General features: G+C 46.9%; 1 protein-coding gene across 2 annotated transcripts in view; it reads right to left on the reverse strand.

Moving 5' to 3' along the window:
• Positions 1–15,611, reverse strand: part of PRMT1 (protein arginine methyltransferase 1) — a 669,379-nt gene that overhangs the window by 92,045 nt on the left and 561,723 nt on the right. Inside the window, exon 9 of one of the 2 annotated variants that reach the window (XM_044083415.1) lies at positions 8,214–8,335. The exons of the other annotated variant lie outside the window; for it this stretch is intronic. Within the exon in view, the coding sequence (XP_043939350.1) occupies positions 8,214–8,335 (122 nt within the window). The remainder of the gene's footprint in view (positions 1–8,213; positions 8,336–15,611) is intronic. 2 annotated transcript variants of the gene reach the window in all.

A 15,611-nucleotide genomic window follows, 5' to 3' on the forward strand; every position in this document is an offset into this window, starting at 1 on the left:
TAAGGCCTTAACAGTAAGGTGCTTGGTCTTGCTGGCTGCTTTAGCACGTGTGTAGGCCTTAATAGACATGGCCATAGGAGGCCTAGCAGCTCCACGTGCAGGAGTGACCTTATCTACAGTAATGGTCTCGGGCATTTCCTCAGGTTCAGTATCCGGAGGAAAATCTAACATTGGCGTCGGTGTGGCCTCCGGTATCGGAGGTGTCGGTAAAGCGGTGTCTTCGGTCTGGAGCGGTGAAATAACAGTCTCGGGGGAACCGGAGCACTCGTGGTAGGTTTTGGCGTGGATTTGGTGGAAGACGCGGGCCGAGGATGCCGGTCCCAGGCTTTTCGTTTCTTAGGAGTCTGCGATGTCGGAAGTTCCGACGGCATTGTATAAGCAAATTTATCACCGAAAAAGTCTACAGCGAACTTTGCCCAGCACCTAAGAGTGCGCTTGTTGAAGCGAGCACAAGCGACACAGGCCGAGACGTCGTGGTCTGGGCCAAGGCAAGGAAGACAGTAAGAGTGGAAATCCTTATGAGGTATTTGTTTACCACAAGACAGACAATTGTTAACTTTTTCAGTAATTTCTGACATCGGCTGAGGCAAGAAAGGTCCCCAACGGGGTACTTAGCTTTTTTGATGACTTCGGATTCGAAGAATACAGGAGCTGACCGACCGGCACTTGCGAACCGCTTCTGCTTCGGGCACCACGCGGCAAGAAAGACTGAAGAAAATGGCGTCGGCTGATGCTTATGTACTCCAGCCGCTCTGACGGAGAGAAATGCGACATCAGCCGACGTCGGACCCAGACTTTGGAATCCGGCCAACCAAGGGCTGCCTGAGGCAGGACAACCCTTATGTTATGACTGCAGTTGCATTCTTGAAGGACATCTGAGGTACCTTCTGCAGCTTTGTCTGATTGGGACATGCAGGTATGCCTCCTTGAGGTCCAATGTTACCAGCCAAAATTTGCCCAGCATGGGAAGAAGCTGCTGTAATGTGAGCATCTTGAACTTTGGTACTAGTAAGAATGTGTTTAGGATGGATAAGTCCAAAATGGGTCTCCAGTCGGTTCCTTTCCTTGGTACCAGAAATAGCCTGGAATAAAAACCTTGACCTTGTTCGTGGGTTGGTATCTCTTGAATAGCTTTCATGTCTATGAGCTTTGAAATTTGTAGTTGTGCCTCTGCCCTTTGATTGTGTGGCAGGTTTGGCATGCCTCTTTTGGAAGAGTGTGAAAATGAAATCTGTAGCCTCCGTTTATAATGTCCAGGATCCATTTGTCTGTGACAATATGCCAATTTCTTCTAAATAATGCCAGCTTTCCTCCCAAGGGTGCTGCCAGCTGAGACATGCTTGGCATGGAAAGGAGGAAGTCATTGGGTTTGTTTCCTATATTGTTGTGCACTGTCTTCGCCACCTCTTGGTGCTGGAGTTAGCCATTGCCTGCCTCTATATGATCCTTGCGATTGTCCTCTGCCCCTTGAGCGCCTGTATCTACCCCTTTGGGGCTTGTCCTTGGCTGGAAAGGACCAGTTTTTAGAAGGCCAATTTCTGCTAAAACGTGGTGGTTGAACCTGTAGAAAAGCTTTGACAGTTTGCATAGATTTGGCTTTTTCTTCCATTTTCCGTAATATCTCCTCAGCATTAGTGCCAAATAGCACATCCTTTTGTAAAGGAGCATCTAGTAGTTTAGCTTTCACATGATCAGGCAAGATTTGTTCCCTAAGCCAGGCATGTCTACAAATGACTGTTCCTGTAACAGCAGCTCTACTTGAGGCCTCTAGGGCATCACAGCCACATTGTAAGGTGTGTTTACCCACTTGTTCTGCACTATGCATCATATCCTGCAACTCCTTCAAATCTGGTTGTTCAGGTTGAGACATTTTATTTCTTAATTGTGATAACAGAAACTGCTGATATTTAAGCATATGAAACTGACAATTTAAGGCCCTCATGGCTAGGGTGGCCAAGGTATATACCTTTTTTCCCCACCTTTCTAAGGATCTTGACTCTTTCAGAAGGTAGTGGATTCTTAGCAGTAGAGGCCTTCATTCCCTTGGGACCTTGTGAAATGGTTTCAGGGTCAGCATTATGGCTTTTGTAAAGAAAATGGTGTGAGTTAGGAACTCTGTAGTACTTATCAGGCTTGACTGGGGCAGGAGGCAGGGAATCCAGATTAAGGCAAGCCTCCGAATAAACATCAAGTATGTCCAAGACAGGAGGTATCGCCAGAGGTCTGTGTTGAGGTAACAAAAGAAATTCCCTAAGTCTTTTCTTGGAATCAGAAAAGTCTTGGCCTTCCCAATGGAAGTGTTCCCTCAAGGTGTGCAAGGTTTCCCCAAAAGAAAAATCCTCTGGAGGAGATACAGAAGGAATGGACTGCTCTGCATCAGAATCTTCAAAAGGGGAGCAAGTGTTTCTCTACATCAGAATGTTCTGAAAAAATGGAGCCCTGATCAGAAGAGGGAGAATCTTCCTCCACTCTGGGTCTGTCTGGAGGGGGTTGGGAACCCCTGATAAAGAGTAATTAAATCCTCTGCCATTTTAAGCATCTGCTTTTTAGGTATGGGGCCTGGGGATGGGCCCTGTGCAACAGGCCTCTTGGGATGCCCGGCTGATTTGGACTTAGAAAAGGCCTTAATGGAAAAGGAAGATGAGGGTCTAAAGACAACATGGGTGGAAGTGGACCTGTCCACATAAGGAGGCTCAACGCTCACAGTGGCTTTGGTGGTTGTAGTCTGGGTATGGGCCGAGGTACCTGCGGTCTCTGTTACAGAAGACACCGCCAAAGAAGTGTCATTGGTAGTCAGGGACTGCATAGGAGTCTCGCTGAGAACCGGACCACGTGTAGCCAGTTTTGGCGTGGTGTCGCTGGAGACCGCGGACCTCGCGTGTCGGTCCTTGTATTTTTTGGACAAAACGGTAGTCTGAGTCTCAGACGACATTTTATAATCAAAGGCTTTACCAAAAAGGTGTTAGGCGAACTCCGCCCGACGCTTAATAGTGCGTTTATTGAAAGTAGCGCACAAGCGCAGCCCGAGACGTCGTGGTCTGGGCCTAAACAAGGTATGCAGAGGGAATGGAAATCCTTATGCGGTATTTGCTTCCCACAAGAAATACAATTAACTTTTTCTGACATCAGTCTGAGGCAAGAAAAGTTTCCCCAACGGGGTACTTGGCTTTAAAGACTACTTCGGTTTCCAATTTTTCGTAAATTCAGGAGCTGGCAGACCGGCACTTGCGAACTGCTTCTGCTTCGGGCACCGCGCGGCAAAAAAGACTGAAGAATATGGCGTCTGCTGTGTCTTATATACCCGTCGCACTGACGTCAGGAAAGAAAGCGACAACAACCGACGCCGGACCTAGACTTTGGAATTCGGCCGACCGAGGGACCGCCTGACATCAGTGAAGCCATCTGTGATTACTGCAGCTGTATGCACGATCAGGGTTTTTAGCAGTGGAAGCCTTAACCCCTTTTGGGACCCTGAGAAATTGTTTCAGGGTCAGCATCAGGGTTCTTAAAGAAATTTATGAGAGTCAGGGTCCCTGTAGTACACCTGTGTGGCTTGACTGGTGCAGGGGGTAAAGAATCTGGGGACAGACTGGATTCAGAAAAATCATCATCAACTATATCTAGCACAGGGGGATAGCTAAGGGCCTGTGTTGAGCCAGTAAAAGAAAATCAGCCTTTTCTTGGATTCTGAATAATCCTGGCTCTCCCAGTGGAAATGTTCCCTCATGGTGTGCAGTTTCCCCAAAAGAGTAATCCTCAAAAGGAGAGGCTGAAGGTATAGATTTCTTCAGCATCAGAGTCCTCATAGGGAGGAAGAGAATAACCCTGATCTGAAGAGGAATCTGAGGAAACAGAAACCTAGTCAGAGGAATCAGTGTCTTGCCTAGGCCTTTTATCAGGAGGGGGATGGGAACCCCTGATCAATGTAATTAAATCTTCAGCCATTTTAAGCATCTGTTTCGTTGGCATGGTTGACTGCACAGGAAAATGCTGTACTTGTTTCTTTGTCTTTAATGGGGTCTTTGACTGTACTTTAGCTGCTGCAGAGGATTTAATAGTAAGCTGTGAAGGTCTGAAAACACCCTCAGAAGCAGATCCCTGCTCAGCGGCTCTAGACCCATCTGAGGAAATATTTTCCGTAGGCCCAATACCTTGAGTATCCAGAGGCCTAGTTGTCTCCACGTGGGATATGGATACGGCCTACGGCTCTGAGGTAGCAGGTGTCAGGGGCGGCAAAAGCATCTCACTGAGAACCGGCAACTGGCCTAGAAGAGGCTTCGGTTTTGGACCTTGGATGCCGGTCCTTTTGTCTTTCCGTTTTTTATGCATTCCGGTCGTCGGTTGTTCCGACAGCATTATATAGTTAAACCTTCGGCAGCATTATATAGTTAAACCTTCGGCCCCAGTAATGTAATGCAAAAATCAAACAGACGTTTAATAGTGCGTTTGTTAAATCTAGCACAAAACAGACAGCTAGTAACGTCGTGATCAGGGCCCAGGCAAAGAATACAGTAAGAATGAAAGTCCTTATGAGGTATTTGCTTCCCACAAGAAATACAATTGTTAACTTTTACTGACATCGGTCTGGAGCAAGAAAATGTTTCCCCAACGGGGTACTTGGCTTTACTGAAGACTTCAGTTCTGAAACTATTTCGAAAATCTCAGGAGTCAGCCGACCGGCACTGTGCGACAAGACAGACTGAAGAAAATGGTGTCGGTTGCATCTTTTATACCCCTGGCGCACTGATGTCAGGGAAGAGGCAACAGCAACAGATGCCGGACCTAGACTTTGGAACTCGGGCTGACTGCGGGTAGCCTGCCAGCAGGATATCCCAAGTGTAATGACTGCAACAATGAAACACGAACATGAGGGTAATTTCTTGCTCTAAAGGATACTGGTGTTGACCAAACATTTTTTAGATACCACTGCAGCTTTCACATGTGCATTCTGGCTAGTGGTAGCATGGGAATGGTGGTTCCCATTAGGCCCAAGATTCATATTGCAGTTATCTGTTGGGTCTGCATAAGGGTTTTGAAGTTGCACAAGGAGTTAACTTTGCCCTGGGGAAGAACGGCTTTCATTACGTCTGTCCTGATCCTGCAACCCAGAAATGTTCTCTTGTTCTAGGGCCAAGGAAGATTTTTGGGGAAGTTGAGGGTGAACCCCAGTCTTTGAAGCAGGCAAATGGTGAACTGTAACTGGATTTGCTGGGTTTCCTTGCATTCTGCTAAAATAAGGATGTCGTCCAGGTAAGGATAAATCTGAATCCAGTGTTTGGCAGGTGCCAGGCATTTTGTGAACACACTGGGAGCAGTGGACAAACCAAAGGGCAATGCCGTAAATTGAAAGAGGGTCCAGAAAAACGTAAGAATTTCCTGTGGGAAGGTTGTGCAGATGGGCTTTCAGGTAGAATGCAGCCATGGAGGCCTGGACTGGTATTAAGACGGAGTAAAGTTTGTAGGGACAACATTCTAAAGGTGGGAATGTTTAAGAATAGCTTTAGAAAGGAAAGGTCTAGAATGGGCCATCTTTTTGGGGACCAGAAATAGTTGAGTAGAAGCCTTTTTCTTCCTGCCCTGGTGGGACTAGTTTTATTGTTCCCACGTTCAGAAGATTGTAAAATCTGTGGGAAGAGGGGTCCGATTTCTAGGGGGGAGGGTACACCCATTAAGGGGGGGTGCCTCTCACCAAGAAAGGAAGTATCCTTTTAGAACTATAGCCAGAACCCATTTGTCTGTAGTGGTTTTCCAAAATGGGGAGATGGTGGGAGAGGCAGGCAGAAAGGGGAAGGTGGGCAAGGCAGTCACGCACTGTTGGGTCCTCCTGTCTTGAAATGCATTACTAGGTTCTCTTGTCTTGAAAGGGCCATCTAGTGGGGACTTGAGAGCTGGCCTGGAAGATGTTTGTCTTCTGGCTCTTCTGTCTGGAAGAGGGAGGCCCAGCAGAGGGATTTCTTCTGACAAATGTAGTTTTTACAGGGTAATTTCTGTAATATTTAAGAACAGGAGACACAAGAGGATGCTTGATATCTTGCAATTCATTATTCTTTTCTTGTAGATTTTCAAAAAGGTCTGCTGACTGTTTACCAAAGTTAAGGTCTAGAGGAGCATCTAAGATTTTTGACCAAGTCGTCCGGTAAGTGCTGTAGACGTAGCAATGAATATCAGAGACAGAGGCTGCAGACAGTGCAGAGGCCTCTGCAGCATAACTAAATCTAATGGAATGTCTGGCTACTTAGGCAGCCAGAGACAGTTTAGATGCTAGGTGACATTTAGTGGGGCAGTCTGAGTAGCAGCCAGCAGAGTAGAGGCTTGAGAGACCAGGTCCAGAGCATATTTGGTCATACGAGTTTGACCGTTAATGGCTCTGAAGGCCAATGTGGAGGAAGTGCAAACCTTTTTTCCAACTCTATCCAGTTTCTGCCCTTGTCTGTAGGTAGGAGGGAAGCAGACTGAATCAGTCTGGATTGTTTATCTGCAATCACAGCAGTGTCTGCCAGGGGTGGTTTGATTAGAAACTTATCGTGCACTTTGTAGAAGCGATATGGCCTCTTAGGGGCAGGGGGCTGAGAGTCTGGGGTCTTGGATGCTGAGGGAAAGGCATTAAATAAGCAGGGATGACAGGAGGAATGGCAGAAGGGGAGGGAGATTCCACTTGAAGCAATTCAAAATACTTTGAGCATCTGTATCAGAAGTTTGTGAGGTGTCCCATTTGAAGTATTACTTCATTTCGGTTATGGTCTCCCCAAAGGTGATTGAGGGGAGTCCCCTTCGATGGATTCATCTGGGGAGTAATATTCTTGAGGAGAGGCTATTTGGGAGGCATATGAGATAGATTAATCTGAAGATTAATAAGCTTCTTGCTGCTCTTCCCTGTCTTGTGAAGTGGGCTGTGGAAAAGGAGACAGATGCAGGCCTAGGGCAGAGAAAAGGGTAGATTGAGAAGAGACTGTGGGCCTAATGGCCATGAAGGCCTGCAAAGACCAGGTGAAGGACTGCCAATCAGGTAGGCCTTCAGCAGGTGTAGTCAGATGCTTGAATTTCATTTTTTTTTTGAGTAATCTTGGCCGAAAGCCTAGAATCAGGTGCATAACTAAGGGTAGCTGTGTCAGGAGGAGGCATCCCAGTTGAAGGCCCGGCTGTGTCTGGATCCCCAACCTCAGCTGCAGCTGTGAGTAAGCTCCATGGACATGCTAGCTGTTAACTGAGAAGCTTCCTCGAAGGTCGCTGAAGTAGACTGATCTGAAAGACATCCCTCAACTCCTAAATCGACAGCTGGCAGGGCGTCCGAAAGTAGAGGCGCAGTGGAAGTCTGCCTGGGAATTTGACCTTCCACAGAGGTTCAGTCGGAGCTTTGAATGGGATCGATCCTTATCAACTTTTTAAGTCGCTGATTTTCTAGATATAAATTGAGAGCAGCTACACGGTTGCGTAGGGTCTTGGGAAGGACTGGCAGAGTACGAGTTATGGTCATGCTCTCGGCCTAGGCAAAAACACAGCAGTTGTGTGCATCCGAGTTATCTAGCACCTGCATTGACATTTACCCTTTTAAGCCGACATCGGCTGAACGTTACTACAACAAACCAAGCTTTGGCGAGAAGTCAAAGAAGAAAACCCAACAGGGTACTTAGCTTGTAGACGTCTTGTGATGGAGCCATGCACAAGATTTGACTGTTGTCTGTGCCGGAGTTCTGAAGTCTGTGCATGCAGATGTCACATTTAAGGCCCCTGGTTTATGGCCCTACGTGTGACGTCTCACGCAAGTACAGCAGCCAAGCTGAAGCTTTTGTATAGGAGCAGACGTATGGGTCGCCTGAGGCAGGAAACCCCACAACAATACTGCAACATAGAAAAAGGATATCAGATTGTACAGGCATATAAATCCTTTATAGCACAGACCTCCCCACATCATTTAGCAAGGGTATCTGATGGCTGGAGTATGATTAAAGCATCAGGTATTCAAGGTCAGCCATGGGCTTCTGCAACAGCGGCAAAACTTAAGACCAAGTATAGCAACACTAAGACTATTGCAGGCTCAGTATATATATTTTCCCCTTCAAATGTCCCTGCTGTTCCCAGTTTTGCAGCTGTAGTCCTCCAAAAGACACCCCATCAAAAAAAGCTTTCCAAATACAGCTAGTTTTCTGGCAGAGAGCTCAACCAAACTGAAAGGGATCCAGAGATACTCATTCTACATTTAAAATATCACTTACATTATTTTTGGCATTGGGCTTCATGCTGATGGTACCGTAGATCTCTTCTCCTGTTTTTACAGTGAGGTAATCCTCCAGATAGAAAACGGTCTGCTTCCAGTGAGTGTAGGGAGACTCTGGACCTAGGAAAGGTAGGTACAGACATTTATTATACTGACTTTACATTCAGATATGAACTCATTCCCTCCAGTACAGCTATTTTGAGTATGGGCCTTTATCGCCCAGTGGGTGTGACCTGTCCCTTAAAAAAATGAAGGGATCACCTTACAGTTCTAACAAATGCTCACTGAGATCAAATTAATGTTTGCCATAATGTATGCTTCAAGATGAAATATTCTGATGCCTTGCTTGTAGCATGGTTTTGGAATTTTTAATGCAAATAAGCAATATTTGATGCCTAGAGGCACAGTAGGAGGTAGCTGCAGAAACAGCTGGAGCACACAACAAAGTACTGAGTTATACCAGTTTGTTTTTGTATTAAAGTTATGTACTCACGATAATGTTCCATCTGAGATGTTTCCTTGCGTTTGCACTTCAACCTGTGGATTTTGGATCTGAGGATCGGATCAGACTGCCACATACTAAAGCTCCAGGATCTAAAATCTGAGCTCCTCCCCTACCCATAATGCTCCTCTCCTCCAAATCCCTCAGTTTGCTGCACCACCATACATCTAAATCAAACATGTAAGAAAGAAAATCACCCAAAGAGCTATTCAGAAAATCCTACTTCAGGAGCTCACACAGTAACGAAGTCTAAATTCCTGTTCAGTCCTTCAAAAGGTAGGGGGGATGGAGGGGTAAAGGATAAAGATTTTCTGCCAGGAAGGTAGGGAAAAGGTTAGAGGGACGGGGGGTGGATCTGGGCAAAGAATATGAGTCACAGTGGAGGAGCTCTGTCTGGGTCAAGCCATCTCTGAAAGGAAGTAGGGGTCGAGGTGGTAGAGGGTCTCCAAGTGGTTAGCTTCCTAGGGGTCTCCATCCCTTACACTGGGCTGCAGTAGAGTGGAAGAATGCCTCCTTACAAAATTGGTCTTGTGGGCAAATTCCTGTGGCATCTAGGAATGGGAGAGAAGCAAATGTTTCAAATTTTGCAACACTCTGCCCTTTACTTGGAGGGATTTAAGGAGCTCAGCTGAAGCGGTACCAAAAAGGGGATTATCCAGAGGTGCATCAAGTAACTTGTCCTGTACAGTGATGGGTAGAGACTTGAGTCTCAGCCAGGAATATCTTCTCAGGACAGAACCAGATGCTGCAGACATGGATGCTTCTACAGCACCATAGCTACACTTCATAAAATGCCTGGTCACCCGACAGGCAGCAGGGCAGTTAGCTGAGACATGGCAGGAGAATGGCACAGACATTAGAGCAGTAGTCTTAAGACAAGGAATCTAGGACAAATCTAGCCATGTGGGTTTGATAAATAGCTCTAATAGCCAGGGTAGAAGTGTAGACCCCCCCTCCCCCCATCTGTCCATGAACTTGCCATTATCCATTGGGAACAAATGGAGAGAGCAACTGCCTCTAGGATTAGTCTGCTGACGCAGCAATAACTGCAGGGTTGGCCAGAGGATTCTTAAACAGGAATTGTGCCTGTTGGGGAACCTTGCAAAATCAGGTCGTTTAGAAGCTGGAGGCTGAGAGTCTGGGGACTGACAGGCAGCCTGAAAGGCATACTGGAAAGCTGGAAGCAAAAGGGGAACTGCAGAATGACAAGGTTGGTCCATCCACAGACCTCCCATTTAAAATGCTGCCTCATCAACGTAATGGTATCCCCGAAAGAAAACTCTTCCTCAGGAGAGTCAGGACTTAACTCTTCTTCAGAGGGTAGCAGTACTTTGGGGGACTTGTTTAGGAACTATAAAGTCAGGGATTCATCTGACGAAGAGGGCTTCTCAGACTCTTCCAAGGGCTGCATAGGGGGGTTGAACTGGCTGGGAGAGCAGAGACTGAAGGACATGGAAGGCTCAGAACAAGTTCTGTGAGGCTTCCCATCCTGGTGTAGATTCCGTAGTTCTGTGCTTTTTTTGTTTAAGGAAACAGGAGTAAAGAATAGTTGTGTAAAATCTTACCATAACCATAGTCCTTCTCTTCTATGTTGCAGTATTCTTGGTGTGCGATTTCCTGCCTTTAGGCGACTTATGTCGGCTCCTATACAAAAGCTTCAGCTTGGCTGTTGCAGCTGTGTGGGACGTCACACGTAGGGCCATAAATCAGGGACCTTAAGTGACATCTGCATGCACAATCCTCAGAATGCGAGCTAAGCAGGCAAAGTAGATGTCTCAACAGGACAGGCTGCCAAAGGGGATGTGTAAAAGACACTGGGTCTCTTCCATACGGCATCAGGGAACAGACTTAGAGGGGGAATGGCGGGTGGGAAGGAATACTGCAACATGGTAGAGAAGGACATCTATGGTTATGGTAAGATTTGACAACTATTCTATGCCATTCTATTCCTATGTTGCAGTACTCTTTGGAGTGGGAGAGTACCACAGCTTAGTCTGATGAAAGGGTGGCAGATGCAGAAGAAGATTCCACAAAGCCTTGTAGGATTACCCTGGCAAATCCTGCACGTGCTTTGGAGATTTGATCTCATTTGCAATGTTTGGCAAAAGTGTGGATAGTTGACCATGTAGCTGCTTTCATAATGGAAGCTGTGTCCATGCCTTTTTGGAAGGCCTTGGAAGTGTCCACTGCTCTTGTGGAGTGTGCCTTAACCCACACTGGAGAAGGCTTTCCGTGGTGTGAGTAGCAGAAACAGATTGCCTTTCTAATCCAGGATGCAATGGTCTATTTGGTGACTGCCTTGTCCACTGCCCTGGGGTGGAAAGATACAAAGTTGTTTCCTAATGTCTAGTCTTGTCCAGGTAAAATCTCAGATGCCTTAGGGAGTGGAGTATCCTCTCCCCTTGTTTATTGGGAGAGGGGAAAAAATTGGATAGTTGAATGGATTGATTTAGAGAAGTCACCGACTACCTTGGGCATGAAGGAGGGGTTACGTTTTAATGTGACCCTGTCTCTATGAAAAATGGTTTAAGATGAGCATGCCATTAAGGCTTGTAGCTCTGAAACCCTTCTGGCAGAGGTAATGGCCACTAACAGTATGGTTTTCCAAGTACAAAACTGTAGCAGCTTTAGTCAGTTTGAAGGGGAGCTGGGTGAGTTTTTCCAGGATGAAGTTCAGGTCCCATGGAGGAGAGATAGGCTTCTTAGGTGGTTTGATGTGCAATACTACTTTAAGGAAAAGTTTCACATGTAGCCTGGCTAACAAGGGAGGCTCCAGAGGTAAGCAGGCTGATAATGCAGAAAGGTGCACTTTTCACTCAATAGGAAAGTCCACCCTTTATAAGTTGACACATGAGGACTAGGGGGTGTCTGCCTCGCAAGGGTCCCTTTCCTGTCCCAGACACCACTGAGTAAATCTTTCCCATTTAGCAAGGTATGGTTTTCTAGTAGTGGGTTGCCTGGCCTCCCTCAGGCCTGATAGCACGTCCTCTAAGTAGTGGTGAATGAATGGGATTAGTAAATCACCCAGAGTCAGGGACAGCATTTGCAAGTGCGGGTGTAAGAGTTCCTTTGTCTTGTCAGAAGGTCCACCTTGTAGGGTAACTTGCAGTGACTGCCCTTGGTAAAATTAAGGAGAAGGGGGAAACCAGTGCAGCCTTGGCCAGTAGGGAGTCACTAGCAAGATTTTTGGTTTGTCCTTCCTGATTTTCATGACTTTCTGAATTAGAGGGGGGTGTAAAGGAACTTCCCATCCCAGGTGAAACTGGAGTCTGCTCTCCAGGCTTGAGGGGAGCAACTCTTTGTGCAGGCGGTCTGCAGCTGACTGTTCTGGGGAAAGGCAAACAGGTCTATTTGTGGATTGCCCCACCGGTGGGCTGTCTAGGAAGACAGTCCTGTCCAGCATCCATTCATGTTGTGGAGAGGATACTCTGCTAGGTCCCAAATTAGTAGGGCTAGCCTGCACAATTAGTATGCCTTGGTATCTCCCCATTTGATGCACCACATTACAGTGGTATTGTCGTCACTATCAGAAGAGGACCTGGTAGCAGTACGGGTATGAAGGTTTGCAGAGCTAAAAGAAGTCATCTCTCCTATACTGATGTTTGGTTTTTGTGGGAGGTTGCCACTGAGCATTGAGAGAGAGTGCAAGGTGGCTCCCCAACCAGAGTCTGAGGCATCTAAATGCAATATCTGTGGGTTGAGGCGGCTGCAGTGGAAGCCCTGCATTTAGTTGTACTTGTTGGAGCCAGTAAAATTTCTCTTTAAACAGAGAAGGGGATAACTTGTTCCAAGTGACTCTGGTGTTGTGACCAGATATTTGAGATACCACTGCAGTTTTTGCATATGCATTCTGGCCAATGGTTGCTGCCATCAATCCCAGGAGCCTTGCAGTGACCGTCTGGGAGAGCAAAGACTTCCTGGAATTGGGAATTTAGAGCTAGAACCTTGTCCTGTGGGAGAAAGGCTTTCATTCCTTTTGTATGGATTCTGCAACCTAGGAATATATCTTGTCCCATTCTGGGTTCAGGGAGGACTTTGAGGTTTGGGGTGAACACTAGACTTTGTAGTAGGGACATAGTGAAGAGGTCTTAAGACAGAATCTTCTGACTGCGCTAGGATAAAGATGTTGCCCAGATATGGGTAAATCTTGATTCCTTGGGTCCTGCAAAAGGCAATAGCTGGAGCTAGGCACTTAAACACTCTTGGGGCAGTGGATAAGCCAAAGGGCAAGGCCGTAAATTGGAAGTGCAAGGATGGGCCAGAGAAATGCAGGAAATGTCTGTGTGAGGCCCTGATGAGAATGTGCAGGTAAGCATCTTTTAGGTCCAAGGTGACCATGGAAGGGTATGAGGGGTAAGAGTGGGAAGTGACAGCATTTTGAAGGCTGGTACCTGCAGGTAAAGGTTTAGGAAGGAGACCCAAAACAGGTCTCCAGGGACCGTCCTTTTGGGGGACCAGGAACAGATGGGAATAGAATCCCTTTCCTTCTTGTCCTGTGGGAACAGGCTCTATTGTGCCTTGTTGCTGCAGGTCTGACAGAATTTGTGGTAGGTGACAGCATTGTTTTTTGGGGGGGAAATGTAATGTCCTCCGGGGGGAATTTGTTTCAAGGACAGAAAGTATCCTTTTTGAATAATGGTAAATACCCATTGGTCTGTGGTAATTTTCTGCCAGAAGGGGAAACTGTGGGTATGGCGAGCTTAGGCAGATGAGCAAGGCAGTCACCCATTATTAGGACCTCCCCTGTCCTGAAAGGGTTACCTAGGCTGAGGAGGTGGACCTGGATGAGGAATGTCTTCTAGTTCCTCATCTGGGTCTGTAGGAGGAGGCAGCAGAATGCGGGTTACGCCTAACAAAGGTGGTCTTAACCAGGTAGTTCCTGTAAAATTTGGGTATAGGGAATACCAGGAGATGTTTAATATCCTATAATTATTTGCTATTTTCTTTCAGATTCTTAAATAGGTCTGCAGATTGCTTTCCAAAGAGGAAGTTGTGATCCAGGGGTGTCCAAGATTTTGGACCAAGTCCTCTGGCAGATTTTGTAGTCTAAGCCAGGAATATCTCCTAAGGACAGATGCTGAAGCTGCAGTGAGCAGAAGCTTCTGCAGCATCATAGCTGCATCTTAGGGAGTCCAGCCACTTGCAGTGCTAAGGACAATTTGGAGGAAATTCCAGGGCATACTTGGTCATGTGCGTGTGATAGTTAATGGCTCTGAAAGCCAAAGTGGAGGAAGTGTACACCTTCTTGCCTATCCTATCCCATGGATTTGCTATTATCAGTGGGCAACAGGGAGGCAGAAGGTAACAACCTAGACTGTTAATCAGGGGCAGTGGCAATTACTGCCAGGGTCTTCTAACGGTGGCTTTGAGGAATTTTTGTTCCTCTGGCACCTTGTAGAAGTGGTCTGGGCACTTAGGTGCAGGAAGCTGTAAGTCAGGCGTTCGAGGCTGCAGTAAAGTAAAGCCATCCAAGTATGCACTAACAGGGGGTACACAGCTGAAGGGGAGGGGGGACGCCACTTGCAGCAGTTCAAAGCATCATTTTTGGGTTTCTGTCATTTGGGAAGTATCCCAGTTGAAAGTCTCATTTTTGTGATGGTTTCACCAAATGTAACGTGTTCAGGTGGTGAATCCCCGTCCACAGAATCCTCATCAAGAGTAATATTCCTTGAAAGAAGCAATCTGGGATGCATAAGAGATGGATTTATCTGAGGAAGAGTAGGTAGATTCATGCTGTTCTTCAAGGAGGGGAGTCATGGGAATAGAAGAAACAGAGGTAGGCCTAGGGCTTAAGAGAATGTAGTTGTGGCTGAGGCAGAAGGCCTAAAGGCCATAAATGCCTGCATAAGGCCTCCCAGTCTTGAGGGGCTTCAGAAGCAGGCGTAATATTGTTTTGTTTTCCGCTTTTTTTGGTTGGAGTCTGTCTAAAGCTGGGTTTGGCAGCAGCTGTATCAGATTTCTGGATCCCAGTCGAAGGAACCACCAAATCTGGTTCCCCACGACAGACAAGCATCTGTGTCAGAGAAAGCTCAGTGGACATGCCAGACGTCTGCTGTGCAGCGGCCTCTACAAGGGAGATCGATGGAACCAATGAATCTGCAGAGTGCTCCTCAACTCCTACAATCGGTAGGTGGCAGGGCGTCCGGGTGTAAAGTGGCAGGCATCGTGGCCTTACTTCGCAGAGGTTCTTGGGCAGCATCCTAAGCGGGATCCATCCTGAGAGCCAACCGTTCGAGGCATTGGTTTTCTAAGGTTTAGAGCTGCCACATGGCTACGCAAGGTCTTCGGCGCACAAGAGATTTACAAATGGGGCAGGCATTATGACAGTGTTCCCGGCTTAAGCAGAAAACACATTTGTCATGGACATCCCTATGGAGAAATTACGCCCGCATTGGCACTTTCCCTTTTTACCTGACATCAGCTGAAAGCTACAACCAAGCCTAAGCAATGCGAAACATCGATTAAAAATTAAATGAAAAACCCAACAGGTTACTTATTTATAAATCGATCAGACATCTGGAGAGCAATCGTACGATGCAAAGTTGTCTGCGGCTGAAAAGTTCTAAGGATTGTGGGTGCTGACGTCCCACTTAAGGCCCCTGGTTTATGACCCTATGTGCGACATCACACGCAGCTGCAACAGCCAAGCTAAAGTTTTCGTATAGGAGTCGACATAAGAGTCACCTGAAGGCAGGAAATCCCACACCAAGAATACTGCAATACAGAAATGAGTACATTAGGTCAATCTGGGAGCAGACGTCAGGGTGGATGGTAAAGTGGCAGAAGCCCCTCAGATGCCATGAGCCATGGTTCCCCCTTCACCATAGGGGCCTGATGGCTGAACCACAGTGGATGTACTCTCTCCGCTGAACCAGCTTCCACCACGGTTCCCAG

This window comes from Protopterus annectens, chromosome 9.part0 (assembly GCF_019279795.1).
Source record: "Protopterus annectens isolate FY-2018-M chromosome 9.part0, PAN1.0, whole genome shotgun sequence".
Taxonomy (NCBI): domain Eukaryota; kingdom Metazoa; phylum Chordata; order Ceratodontiformes; family Protopteridae; genus Protopterus; species Protopterus annectens.